This window comes from Bemisia tabaci, chromosome 6 (assembly GCF_918797505.1).
Source record: "Bemisia tabaci chromosome 6, PGI_BMITA_v3".
NCBI classification, from domain to species: domain Eukaryota; kingdom Metazoa; phylum Arthropoda; class Insecta; order Hemiptera; family Aleyrodidae; genus Bemisia; species Bemisia tabaci.
Window position 1 is genome coordinate 43,054,972 of NC_092798.1, and position 12,702 is coordinate 43,067,673.

The following is a 12,702-nucleotide window of genomic DNA, read 5'->3' on the forward strand; positions in this document are numbered from 1 at the left end:
ACAAGGTCAGTAACAAACGCATTTAAAAAGCTAAAACAGAACGAAAACACATCCGAGAAAATTACACGCGTGCATTATCAACTGGAACGAAATCTATTGACAAAAAATTAAAACAAGGAGATGTGCACCTGTTGCAGTAGCTTGTAAGATCAGGAACTCCATTTATCTCATGCTTCGAATTTTATGCGACTCGAGAACCCTGATATGGAAAGTTGGCAGTTTCGAAAACGCCTTCAATTGTGGCGTGATACCTCACGCATTCCGGAGAGTACGAATAGTTGTATGCTTGCGCCTTAGCAATGCGATTGAAGAGTAGGTAATATTAAATCAGCCTCCACGCTGGGCTTTTCGGGTTTCCTTTGCCGCTAATGCTGTTTTGACCGCATAGTTTAAGTGCTCTCAAACTAGGATTGTATTTAGAAAATGGATACTTTTAATAGAATAATTGAAAATAAACAAGCTGTGAGAAATGTAACTAAATAATAGGAACTCAAATCAACAATCAACTTGATCGGCTTGATTCGAGGTACCAAAAAAGTACTGCATTTTTTCTGCTCATTACCTAAGTACCTACTAAATTTTTTGGAAATAAGGTACTGAAAAGGTACAGTAAAAGTACTTAATTTTTATCAGCCAGTTTCAGTAGACACTCTGGGAAAGTAACGACCAAATTTTAAGGAGGGTATGAGTTCGATCGACAAGAATCGATCGAAAAATAAAAACGCGAATCGATCGACAAATGATTTAAACAACCTGTGTCGATTCGATAGAAAAACAAAAAGTAAACCGTTTTACGCAATTAATTATAAAAAAACCACTGTCAATCTCATCGACATGAATCGATCGAAAAACAAAAACGTGGACCGATCGAGGCGATTCGATTGAAAGCCGCGAGTCGATCGATAAACCTGTGAATCGATTGTTCTTGATTTAGGATTTTTATCCGTGAATCCCCGAGGTTGCAGTAAGCGCGATAAATAGCGATTTTATCGGTTGGTTATCGCGATTATATCGGTGGCAGTATATCTAGATATTATCGCATTCAAAATTGCGATATATGGCGATTAAATCGCAATTTTTTGTTCGATAAAATCGCGATCAATTTTCGTCTATAAAATCGAGATTAAATCGCCATTTATAGCGATTTTTATTTCGAAAATATCGCGATTAATTGCCAGGGGGTTAAAATCGAGATTCCATCCCGATAAGATCGAAGATAATAACTTAGATGTTGCTGTTCCTAGCTATTTTTTCGCCAATAAAATCCCAATATATAGCGATTTTTCCGTTTAGAAATGCTACTTGGGCCGATCGAAAAATTTGTGAATCGGTAGACAAAGCCGTGAATCGATCGGAAAACCTGTAAATCTCGTCATATCTAACTGGCCCGCGGCTTACTGAAAACAGCTGCCTCGTGGGTTGTATGGGGCAGGTCGAGCTTGGGATTGTAGATCTGCAAACACATCTTAAAATCAGAATAAGACTTCAAAGAGGGAAAAAAAGGAACAACATCGAGTATCAAACTTTCAGGCAGTAGAGCGGAGCATTCCGAGGTCATGCCTCGCGTCATCGCGCCTTCAATTTTGCATATGCATCACGGACATCCATCAAGTACGAATAGTTGTATCTCTGCGCCGTCATCAACGCGCGTCCTCCCCTTAATCTATTCTCCTATTTTGTTTGTTTCCGTTTCTATTTTTTTGTGATGGTGCCTCAAAGGCCAAGTGAGGAACACGACGGAGGACAGCGACGCCTTCTAAGCAGAAATGTAAGTACTGCAATTTATAAAAGAAGGGTTTTGAGGACATTTTTCCCCCAAAAAACCAACGTTTTGAATTTAATGAGAATCTTGTCAATGGAAGCAATTGAACAAATCTTCTGGACAAAGTGCTAAAAAGTACACATTTACTGATCAAGGAAGTTATTCTTAACAGTACGACATTCTATAAGAATTTTTGCAGCTGTGAAGTCAACGCACGCGTGTGCTAAAAATAAGTTGAAGAACTTGAGCTCCCCGAAGTCCAGAAACCAAATTCCAGAGAATTTGCACAACAGAGAGAGATTGTTTGCATATTCACGTCCAAGTAAATTTGAAATGAGAAAATAAGAAGACAGTAAATGGACTATATTTTGCAATCGGGAACTACAACTTCTGGCTCAGCTTAAAAACAAAGTGTGTACCATTAGTTTCCCTACGCACGTAAGTTTTTTTAAGGATGAGACATTATAATAATTCTTAATTGCAAAATGGAGTCCAAATAACTTTCCGGGGATGGCTTAAATGGATCTTCATTATGAAACAATTTGCACTTAAAGTTTTTACATCTGTTTATACATTTACTACTTACTTGAAAGCTTTTCTGGAGCGGTACTTCTCCTCTGTGCAATGCTTCAAAGGTGTGTATGATTTCAAGATTTTGGCCTTTAAATTTTAGGTCCCATTCCGGCTGTTGAGTCTCTCAGTGGGTCCGTCGACCGTGAAATTCGGATACAGACCTACTTTCCTAAAGCATTAAAGATCAGGGAAAATGGAGGGTATGGAGATTCTGTTACAAAAGTTGCGGATCAGGTATTGATTCACCTGGAGGAACCAGACACTTTAATGTCACGTGTCAAGGAAAACCTGGAATTTTACAAAATGTCAAAAAATGTTCATATTTTGAAAAATCTTTATTATTTCACTTTTCTTCTCATAGATTACAGGATCTCGGGAATTGCTCAGTTTTTAATTTGGGAAATTATCAAAAAACTAGGAGGCTACGTCCCCTGACGGCCTCGCGGTCCAACCCCTAGAAGCGCTTCGCGCCTCTCAGGCGTTACGCATTACGCGTTATTCTAATAATTTTACATTACAGAGTCAGACAGGGGTTGATTTGCCGTTAAAACTGCCGGTAATCAACGAATGTTTATTTTAGGTCAGGGACTTTGCAACCTAAAAATTTCTTCCGAAAAGTGCAAGGAGCTCCATATTTCATTAATCTCCGAGAAAGTTCTCTCCTACCGTGCAATTTGTCATCATTCATAAAACCCAGAAGTGCTCTTCGGATGAGGTGGGCATTGACGTAAAATACGACTGAGCAACCAACTCGAGAAGGTGAGGGCGGACAAGAAAATTGGGACTCTTAAATCGTCAAAACTGGAAGAACTTGGAAGCAGGTGGGCTACATTAATTGTTATCCTTCCGAACAAATACAAACGCGAGCGAAACGAACGGACTCCCACATTGCCGCGCAACAGAAGAACGCCGTATGTGCATTCCGAAGTTGCCAAATTTGTCCAGAAAAATACGGATTTCGCCGCAGAACTTTTACCCTTTTTTTAAAAAAAAAAATTCGAAGAATTTTCCTCGTACCTGAATCTAGTGTACCTGAAAATGTAAAGAGAGAATACTTATAACTTTCCTAAAAGGTGAAATTTTTAAATGAGGAAATTTGGCAACGCTCAAATGCACTTGCGGTGTTCTTCGTACACGCCTCCCTCCCGCTCACACCCCTCCGAGTTAAATCCGTATGATCCCATTGTTTCCTTCGCTCCACTCCGACCGCCGACCGCTCCTCCTCCGGAAAAGTTCAACTTCGCGCGGGTAAGTTCCGAGTTAATTTATAAATTATAAACTTGTCAAAAAGGTTTAAGCGGAATGGAAGCGTAATATTGTAAATTTGGTCCATTTTTGAGACCGGTTTCGCTTTCCGTGCCCGTCACCGCGGTCTCATCCATTATTTCCTCGCTCGCCTGACACAAGGGCGTAACTGCTCAGTGAGATGAGCCCGGAAAAGTATTGAGTTGTATGGAAGATAGGGTTCATTGCAGAGTGTAGTTACGCCCTTACGTCAGGCAGGCGACGATTTCGGCTCCTCCTTCCGCCACTTGACAATAGAACTCCTTCGAGTTTGGATTTGGGTCCCTAATAAACGCCCCCCCCCCCCCAGCTCCGGCCCCCTCTCCTTTCAGAAGTTACGTAAGGAGATCGCTGGATAAAGTAGTTGGAGCCAACCTCCGTTTAAGGATCATATACTTTATTGAGTGGGAGGCAGTGTTTTGCGATAAATCGATTGATTTGTCATTTAAACCTATGGAAAAGTATCGATTAACACACTGGAAAAGAAAACGCATTGGATCTAGAGTCCAGACTCTTAAAAACATCGACATGAAAAAATAGTCTCGATTCAATCAGAATCTAGCTTAAATCAAGAACCAAGCCTCTTAATGTAAGCGGATTTCGATTTGATTCAAGCAAAAATCCGATTGAATCAAGAGTATTTTTTCTTGTCAATGTTTTTCAAGAGTCTGGACTCTAGATCCAATGTGTTTTTTTTTTTTTTTTTCCAGTGCAGGGTGTTAGCAGCGAACACCTTAATAATCGATTATTTACCGTAGTTTCAAATGGGGTACATACCGATACATCGCAAAGCACGCCATGCCACTGGTGGGAGGGGGGGAGGCTCTCCTCTCCTCGAGAGAGTCAAAAGTCACTTGCGGACCGACTATCGGAAAGACCTCGAAAATTTAGAAAAAAAAGCACCGGTCTCATCTATAAATATTTCGACATTGTGGGTTTTTTTTGCGCGGAATCTAGCAGTGGCGTGGCGTGAATGATCGATCGTCGATTTTTCCCTATTTGAGGCCACGGTGAAGAATCGATTGAACAGAGCAGCGGCGTGCTGCCAGCGCGAGAGGCTCACTGGCGCCTACAAACCTAAGTGGATACTTCACGCATTGCACAATGCTTGAAGTATTCACTTAGGTTTGTAGGCGCCAATGCGCGTTTCGCGCCTGCCGGCCGGCCGCCGCCCGCCACGCTGTGCGGCGGCGCCTGAAGCAACTATTTTACAACAAAGGTGTTGCACAGTATCATACGAAACTGAACGTATTAAGAATGACAGGCATCCTTCAAAAGTACAGATCTTTCCTCGCAAAATAAATCAAGATACTTAAGGAAAAATCTAAGAGCCTTTAGCTGAGGCAAATATAGAGGTTCATCTGGTTCAGGTATAACAAGGTGGGAATTTCTTGAAAGATAATTAAGTCCTGTTACACCAAAGAGGTGTAGAGAGTTTTAGTGAATTTTGTCTCATGGAATTGACACTCCCCCATTTTTACCAAAACTCTCAAATATATATTATTCTCCGTTAGACCAAACAGACAAAACAAAAAAACAATTAAACCCTCATTCTTCCAAGACGGTATATATTTTCATCCAAAAACGTCGTGAGCAATTGTCGTTTGTATTTACATGTGGGCTCAACTGGCATGTGGACCAAAACTCCCGTGCCGAAAAAACGCGTGGACGTAAATTACTGGAAAAAATAGGTGAGTGGACAAAAAATCGTTGACGGAATGTCCTATAACCTTAATATTTGCAGTTAAAATCTGTTTTAGTCAAAAATTCCATGTTCGAGATGGGGGACCCAGATATTTCGAACGGAGGGGGGTATATTATATTAATATTTTATCTAAGATTTATTTGAATTTTGGTCTTTGTTAATTTTTTTACTCAAATTTTTAAACTTGATTTTATTCATTTGCCAATCTTTATTACAACTCTTAAAATGTATTACAATGAATTTTATTTTATTTTCAAATATATGTTGTTTCCTTTTAACATATTTTCATTTTTTCTTATTTTTTTCATCTCTTACTCTGTTTGGTAATTACTTATGAAATTATTAAACAATGTAGGGGTCCTTTGCGACTGAAAATCTAAATGTATAACTATAAGTTCGTCCGTAGGTCTAATCTAAGTCAATTGAATAATTTTATTGTCGATTTAAGTTCACCTTCCAATATCTCCTATTTTTGGAATTTTGGGTCTTTGTTGGGTCTTTTAATGTTGAAAGGGGGCCCGGGAGGCTTTCCTAAAATTTTTTCGAAATTTTAAAGCAACATGTAACATGCAGTTTGAGTCAATTTCGTCGGGAATGATAACCAAATATTGGCGTCCTGCCTTCCTCTTCTCTCGTCCTTCTCTCTTTCTTTCTTTTTCTTCTTCTTTTTTGGGGGCAAACCGGGGGGGGGGGGGGGTTGGCGTACGCCCCCTGGATCCAGCAATGCAGTCCGTTCTCTAAGAATAGCTAGTTCTAAGATGCATCTCGTCGCTCAGCTTTAAGTCAGGTAAAAACTGCAGTGCTAATCTTTTTAATCGCGGCTGCGTAGCACTCGAAAGATCTTGTCATTACCCACTCTCTTATCGTGAGAAAATCCGAACGGTGATAAAGTAATTACTTGCATCCTCTGATGATTAATTTCTTCCTCTTGATAATGAGAACTTACACTCGAAGCAAAATTGCATGCAGTAAAAAGGGTACACACACTAACGTAGTTAAGCCGCTCGATACATATTGGGAGAAAAAAATATCACTGCAACGATAACACCTCTCTAATTTATCTATGTTATGGCAGATTACCTACGTTCCGCACTAGCTCTTGAAGATGTGCTAAATTGTAGCTATTCACGCAGTGTATTTTATCCTCGAGCGAAAGTAATTTGTTTGAAGCTCATAAGTTAACAGGGCCACATTAATATTTCAAGTATAGTGTTGTGCGTATAAACAATACATATATTTAAAATCAAGTTTTGGATACTTCGACTGAATAATTCACTAGCGGTAAACTTGTTTGTTTCGAAACATGTGTGCTCATTGGATCCCATTAAGTGTTGAACGTGAAAGTTATCAGTAATCAAGGTACCATATACATTAACCGTAAGTTTTTGTAACTGATTGCAAAAATTGGGGCATCAGTACTGTTCAATTTAATTGAGATATTTATATCACTGTCCTGATCATTGTTATATGAGCAGATAATGTATATGAACATTATAGTGTGTTAGTGATTTCGCCAACGTGCGCTCAAAATTCAATCAGAAACTGCCGAAAACCTACTCAAATCTTGCGTGTGTCGAACAGCAATTATTTTTGTCAAGTACCTACAAAAAGCAGTTCCAAGATGCCAAGATATTTGAAATTTTAATGTATCATATTTGGTAAGATTGTCCAATTACGGTACATTTTCACGCCTTTATGTTCACATAACAATGACCTAAATAGCTCGCTGTTTACGCTTTGGAGCACAATAAACTATATTCAGTCCTGTTGGAGTATACTTCTGTACAGTGTCTTTGACAGCAAAATCACTTTTCGATCATCGACATTTTTTCAAAAATTTCCCGGTAAATGTCACTAGCAATTTGAGGAGGGGCTATTCCACCTCAGAGCCGGGAATCCACTGCTTAAAATATAGTAATATTGATGAAATAGCGATCACTTCTCTCAGGGCCTTTATGAACAGTGCGCCTTAAGAGAAAAAATTTTGCTGCTAATTTGAAACGCTCCCAAGATTTCATGTGATTATTTTTACAGAAGTAAATACTCAAGACACCACCTGCGACTAAGTGGAAAGGACGAGAGTAGGAAACGATGGCGCTTATTAAGCGAGTACACCAAAAACCCACTGACGGCCGTCCTCCAATCACGTATCGTATTCAAGTGGTCGATGAACCTTTCTTCAAGGAGGCTGCCAATTTCATGATCGAGAATTTTCTTCCAACGGAAAATATATGCTCATCAATCGGCAAGTAGACGAGGCCATGAAGGTAAAAGGCTCGTAGCAAATAGCAAAAGGCAATAGCAGGTGTAAGACGAAAAAATCGCCTCCAAAACAAAGAATATGCAGCCCCGCGACTGCGATGTCTCTATAGTTGCTGTTCAAAATCAAAAGGGGGCAAACTATGCAAACTTGCAAGACGAGTAGGTACAGACGAAACCTCGCAACTATTCGTTGTAACATGGAAGACAAAAAACATGTATCTAAACACGTTGCAACGTCGTATATTTCTTGTTAAATCTTGGGGTTTTAAGAGAAAATAAATGAGGTTTCTTTTTTGAAATTTCTACTCACCTTTCTTCAACCTGACCGGAACATGTAGTTAGTGTTAATTTCGAGCAATAACGGGCATTTTCCCTCTATAAAAACATGAGAGGAACTCGGATATTTATTCAGACATTGCAACCATTATGCATGCCTCCCGATTTTTATCATGCATATCTGTCCCGAAAATGTGAAATCTACTCATAGGTATGTGTGTTGGTAAAAACGCAGAAAAAGACGGAGTAACGTTGTTTTTCTTTTGGCCCCCAAAACAGAACAAAGTAAAAACTTCAGTAAATGAAAGAGATGATAAGTACTTTGTTTTATTAGACATTTTATTTAAACTTTTTACGAGCCTGAAATTCAATGTGACTGTGAGAATGTTAACTCGTTTTTCGCAAAACTACATGACGATGGTGTAAAGATGCGTTCCTCGGTTTACGGTTTTACAGACTTCCTGTCATGCTTTATTTTCTACATGAAAAACTACTGAACGTAATACTTTGAAAATTTCAGTGATTTTTCTCTTTTTAATGATGAATATTCTGTAAAAACCCTAGGCAATGATGTTGCTTCCGTCTACTTTAAAAAAATATAATTGTAGTTGAGATTTAGACACACCGCAACCGAGATACGCATTTTTGTGGTTTCACTGTCAATAACCGTTACCTCTTTTCCCACAGAATCTTCATCTCCTAATTTTTCAGTACAATCTATAATTGAGATATTTTGCAACATCAAATCAATCTATGAAATTCACATTGAAGTGGATTGTAACGATTATTAACGGAAGTAATTATGTTACTTGCCTTAAGTACTGGTTGCAAAATTTTGATTCTCACTTATTGGCAATTTTGTTTTATTTGCAGGTTTGTTATCGGAAAACGGAGGTATTGAAACGGCGCGTGTTTTTTGGGAGAAGCAAGTAGCTAAAGGGATTTCCTTGGCTGCATTTTTAGAGAACAAAGATGGGGGCAGAGGAAAAATGATCAGCTGTAACGTTTTGGAAGTAGAGAGAAAAAATCAAGAGGATGAGTCTATGAAGGTGCGAAACCGGGTCACAATGCCACTCGATAGCGTCTTCTAATCTTAGAGAACATATTTTGTTTTTCATTATCACATCCGAATAGAGAGTAGAGATAACACACATTAGTACAAGTCTGTAATGAAAAAGAGAATTCGTTATTTTTTGTACTTCCGTATGTAATCAGTTGAGAGGTTGCAATTTATTTATTTTTCTTATATTTACTTATTTTTCAATCAGCAAATTAATTTCCTATCGTTATCCAGTATCACCCGAAACTTCAAGAAATTTGAAATGAAATTCAGTTGAGAAGACTCGAAATGGACAGCTGGACCAGGCCAGGTAAAGCTTCACGGAAAAAAAAGAATTGCTGATTCAGCAATTCAATTGCTAAAGACAGTGAATGCAATGTTTCAACGCAGATTTCACAACAAAAAAATGCTAATTTAACCACCCCCGTGGTTAAATTAGTTTACAATGTGGTTAAAGTAGCTTTTTTTTGTTGTAAAATCTGCGTTGAAACATTGCACTCACTGTTTTTAGCAATTGAATTGTTGAATCAGCAATTTTTTTTTCCGTGTAAGCTTTAAAATAAAGCTCAAGCTTTCATTTACATACACGAGAGCCGTTTTACAGCCCTTTCAACTCCATCGTTCTACTACTAACCGCGCTACAGTCTTTTTTTCTTTCCTCACCCCTGCAAGGAGTTGGTATCGGCACTCCCTTATTTCTTGCAAAACCCTATGTCGCCACCCTTAAACTACGCGTCCCCTTCGTCTCTTCCCATGTGTAATCCAAAATCGAGCATCTTTTTTGGCTGCCGTTGCTTTCGTCATTCTGTTTACATTACACACTGAGTAAACATGACTTAGGAAATAACGTCATTTTAAACTTTCATGATCTGACACCCTGATGGGGATTGTATTAATACAGCAAAGCACATGCTTCATCCGAAGTAGCTTAGTGCAATGAAAATATTGAAATTAAATTGCAATTTAATTTCAATAAAATTTTAATTTCTTTCACCATTGAATTGCAATATTTTTACATCATTTAGTCGATTTATGCCAATTTTAAGCAATCGACAAAATGAGCTCCATGTGTCAGAAAGATAGGCAATATGCAATGCGATGACACATTGCAACTTATATCAACTTTATTACAGTAAGTTTCAATAAATTGGGCCCCTTCAAATAGGAGCTAGGCAACATACACAACACTCAGTGGACATGCAGTATTTTTACCATGCAATGGAGATGTTGCAGGTGTGAGGGATTTGCGATTTGACCACTGATTCTTATGTAAAAGTTCGCGAGAAACACGATGGTGCCACTGGTTTCCTCTGAAATCACCTATCAAGCTCAAAAAAAGCTCTCTAGTTGAGGCCAAAATGGAGGGGATATCCCACCCTACCCTGAGAGTCCACGTCGCTACATCAAGACAAACTCTCCATGCAAAGATAGGGAGCTAATACATTAGCAGAATTGCCGTGTTTTCAGTTTTGGAGTCCCCAAATAAAGTGGCACCCCTGCTAAATGTATTTGCTGCCCAGTGGCGTAACGGGCGCCCCCGCAGACCCTGCTATGCAGGGGGGCCCAGGCGCCTAGGGGGCCCTCGGCCGCCGGAATTTTTTTTTCTCTCTCTCTTTTTGATGCTTAGCTTTGGTTTCAAACTTTGGGCCTTTACTTACCGAGATGGGGCTTCTTCCTCTGATTTTTATTGTTAGCACGGAGCATTTTATACTTCTTTCGGACTGTTCCTAACTTTTTCTTTGCTGGAGGGCCCCTGCCTTGCAATGTCTACTCAGTGATTACTAAACATTTTTTCTTTTTTGTCACTTTTCGTAATTCGGGCTTTGGGAGATCCAAGAACCTAAAGGGCCCCAAGGCTCTCGGGGGCCCTTTGATTCTTGGGCCCTGGGCTGGGCCCCTGCCACCCTCTAGATCCTTGATCCTTTAGGGGCCCCATTTAATCGGGTAAGGGATCCGGGACGGTGAGGGGTGAGGCATTCCAAGTCCGTGATTTGAGATGTCTCGGGCAAAAAAATGGGAAGGGGCGGGAGCGGGGGGGGGAATAATTTTGGAATTTTATCGACATGGGGGGGGGGGGCTAGAAAAAATTTTGCGGGGGGGCCCAGCGGAAGTCCGTTACGCCACTCCCTATCTTTGCATGGAGAGTTTGTTTTGAAGTAGAGGTGGACTCTCAGGGTAGGGTGGGATATCCCCTCCATTTATGCCTCACTTTGAGAGCTTTTTTTGAGCTTGGGAGATGATTTCAGAGAAAATCAGTGGCACCATCGTGTTTCTCGCGAACTTTTACATGAGAATCAATGGTCAGATTGCAAATCCCTCACACATGCAACATCTCCATTGCTACTTATTGCAATCTGTGCTATTTGGGATAGAGTAAGCTTTCACTTGAGCCCCATTTTTTGCAGGATCTGCCACTGATATCAGTTTTATCGTTATGCTTGCAGACGATCGAGCTTTCAGACAAGTTGAAGAAGATATTCCAGACTATGGAGGAAACAGAAGCGAAAGCGGATGTCTACACGTTGTACAACTGCGAGGCGTTCGTGCACGCTTACGGCCTGTCGGTGATGGCTGACTTCGAAAGACGAGGCATCGGAGCCGAGATGCTGATTGCGAGGGCGGAGATCTGCAAACAGTTGGACACACCGGTCAGCGCTACCGTTTTCACCGGGAGCGCATCGCAGAGGCTCGCCGAGAGGTGCGGCTACGAGACCATCGCCGAATTGGATATCACGACTTATCGAATCGATGGACAGATCGTCTACCCCAAACCCAAATGGCCGGTCATCAAGTGGATGGCAAAACGCTATTTTTAAGCATGGAAAGTAACCCACCTCGCACTGTTAAGAAAAAGATCATTCATTACAGGGAATGTAGAAAAGGAATGTGAAATGAGGGGCCTGGAGGACAAGGCGCATAAGTGCAGTTTTTGAAAAAATTGAGATATTATTGATTTCAAGTAAAACTAGTAGTCTTAATGCATATTCCGTGAAAAATTTGCTGCTCAACTCTCGAATGTTCATACGGCGCGGCGTTCCTCCTTAGCACGGTAGTGTAACATTCTTGCGTAATTTTGCAGCTGTTGACTCCAACGAGAGAAATCTTTCGTGAAGCACAAATACAAGACAGTATCATTTAAAATCATATCAAGCAAGGAAATATACGCATCACTTCCTTTCAAAATAAAACATTTATCGGAGGAAATTTGGCAACTCTCGAATGTTCATACAACGTTTTTTCTTAGCAGCAGCAGCTCACAGGCCCAAGTTAAGGTTAAAACGTCAATGGGTGGCTCATATTGAAAATCTCTCAAGAGGCTCAAAAGTAATACAGTGTCACATTCGTTAAAAAGCTCTTGACTAGATGAGGCCTGATTATACATAAACACTTTTCGGACGGGTAAGATAAGATTTTCCGAGCCGGCCTTGATTGACTCTTGACAAATTCTAGCTAGAGGACTCACATTTCAACGAAAGAGCCACCATCACCCATGCAGTTAAGCTCGCTCTCACTCAGCCGAGTGACTCTAAGTACTTGCAGGATTAGTTATTTCATCCACGGTCCTTATCGAGGAGGAATTCCTATTCTGATAATTCTTACGAGGTGAATTCATTCTTTCCACATCTATCGCATCGATAGAAGCAAACTAATTTAATAGGTATAATTATACATTGTTGCAAATAGCAAGGTATAAATTACATATGAAAATGAATAAAATAATATATGATAATCTATGATGTTTAATTAACTTTTTTCAATATATTTAATATGCAAGTAAGG

General features: G+C 39.9%; 1 protein-coding gene across 3 annotated transcripts; it reads left to right on the forward strand.

The window, feature by feature from the left end:
* The first annotated feature begins 6,360 nt into the window (after positions 1-6,360).
* LOC109036526 (uncharacterized) lies at positions 6,361-12,702 on the forward strand. Of its 3 annotated transcripts, none has more exons than XM_019050810.2 (4): positions 6,361-6,683; positions 7,359-7,569; positions 8,736-8,911; positions 11,367-12,702. In XM_019050810.2, the coding sequence occupies exons 2-4, from the start codon at positions 7,416-7,418 to the stop codon at positions 11,736-11,738; spliced, it is 702 nt and encodes a 233-aa protein (XP_018906355.2). In that variant the 5' UTR covers positions 6,361-6,683; positions 7,359-7,415; the 3' UTR covers positions 11,739-12,702. The 3 variants fall into 3 exon arrangements, with proteins under 3 accessions (XP_018906355.2, XP_018906354.2, XP_018906356.2); XM_019050809.2 differs by having other exon boundaries at positions 6,362-6,701; XM_019050811.2 differs by lacking the exon at positions 6,361-6,683 and adding an exon at positions 6,750-6,982.

Bases quoted from the DNA above. Each gene is read 5' to 3' on its own strand.
- LOC109036526 (XM_019050810.2), top strand. From the start codon at position 7,416: ATGGCGCTTATTAAGCGAGTACACCAAAAACCCACTGACGGCCGTCCT. The intron at 7,570-8,735 runs GCAAGTAGACGA...TTTTATTTGCAG, and splicing joins AAATATATGCTCATCAATCG to GTTTGTTATCGGAAAACGGA. The intron at 8,912-11,366 runs GTGCGAAACCGG...TTATGCTTGCAG, and splicing joins AAGAGGATGAGTCTATGAAG to ACGATCGAGCTTTCAGACAA.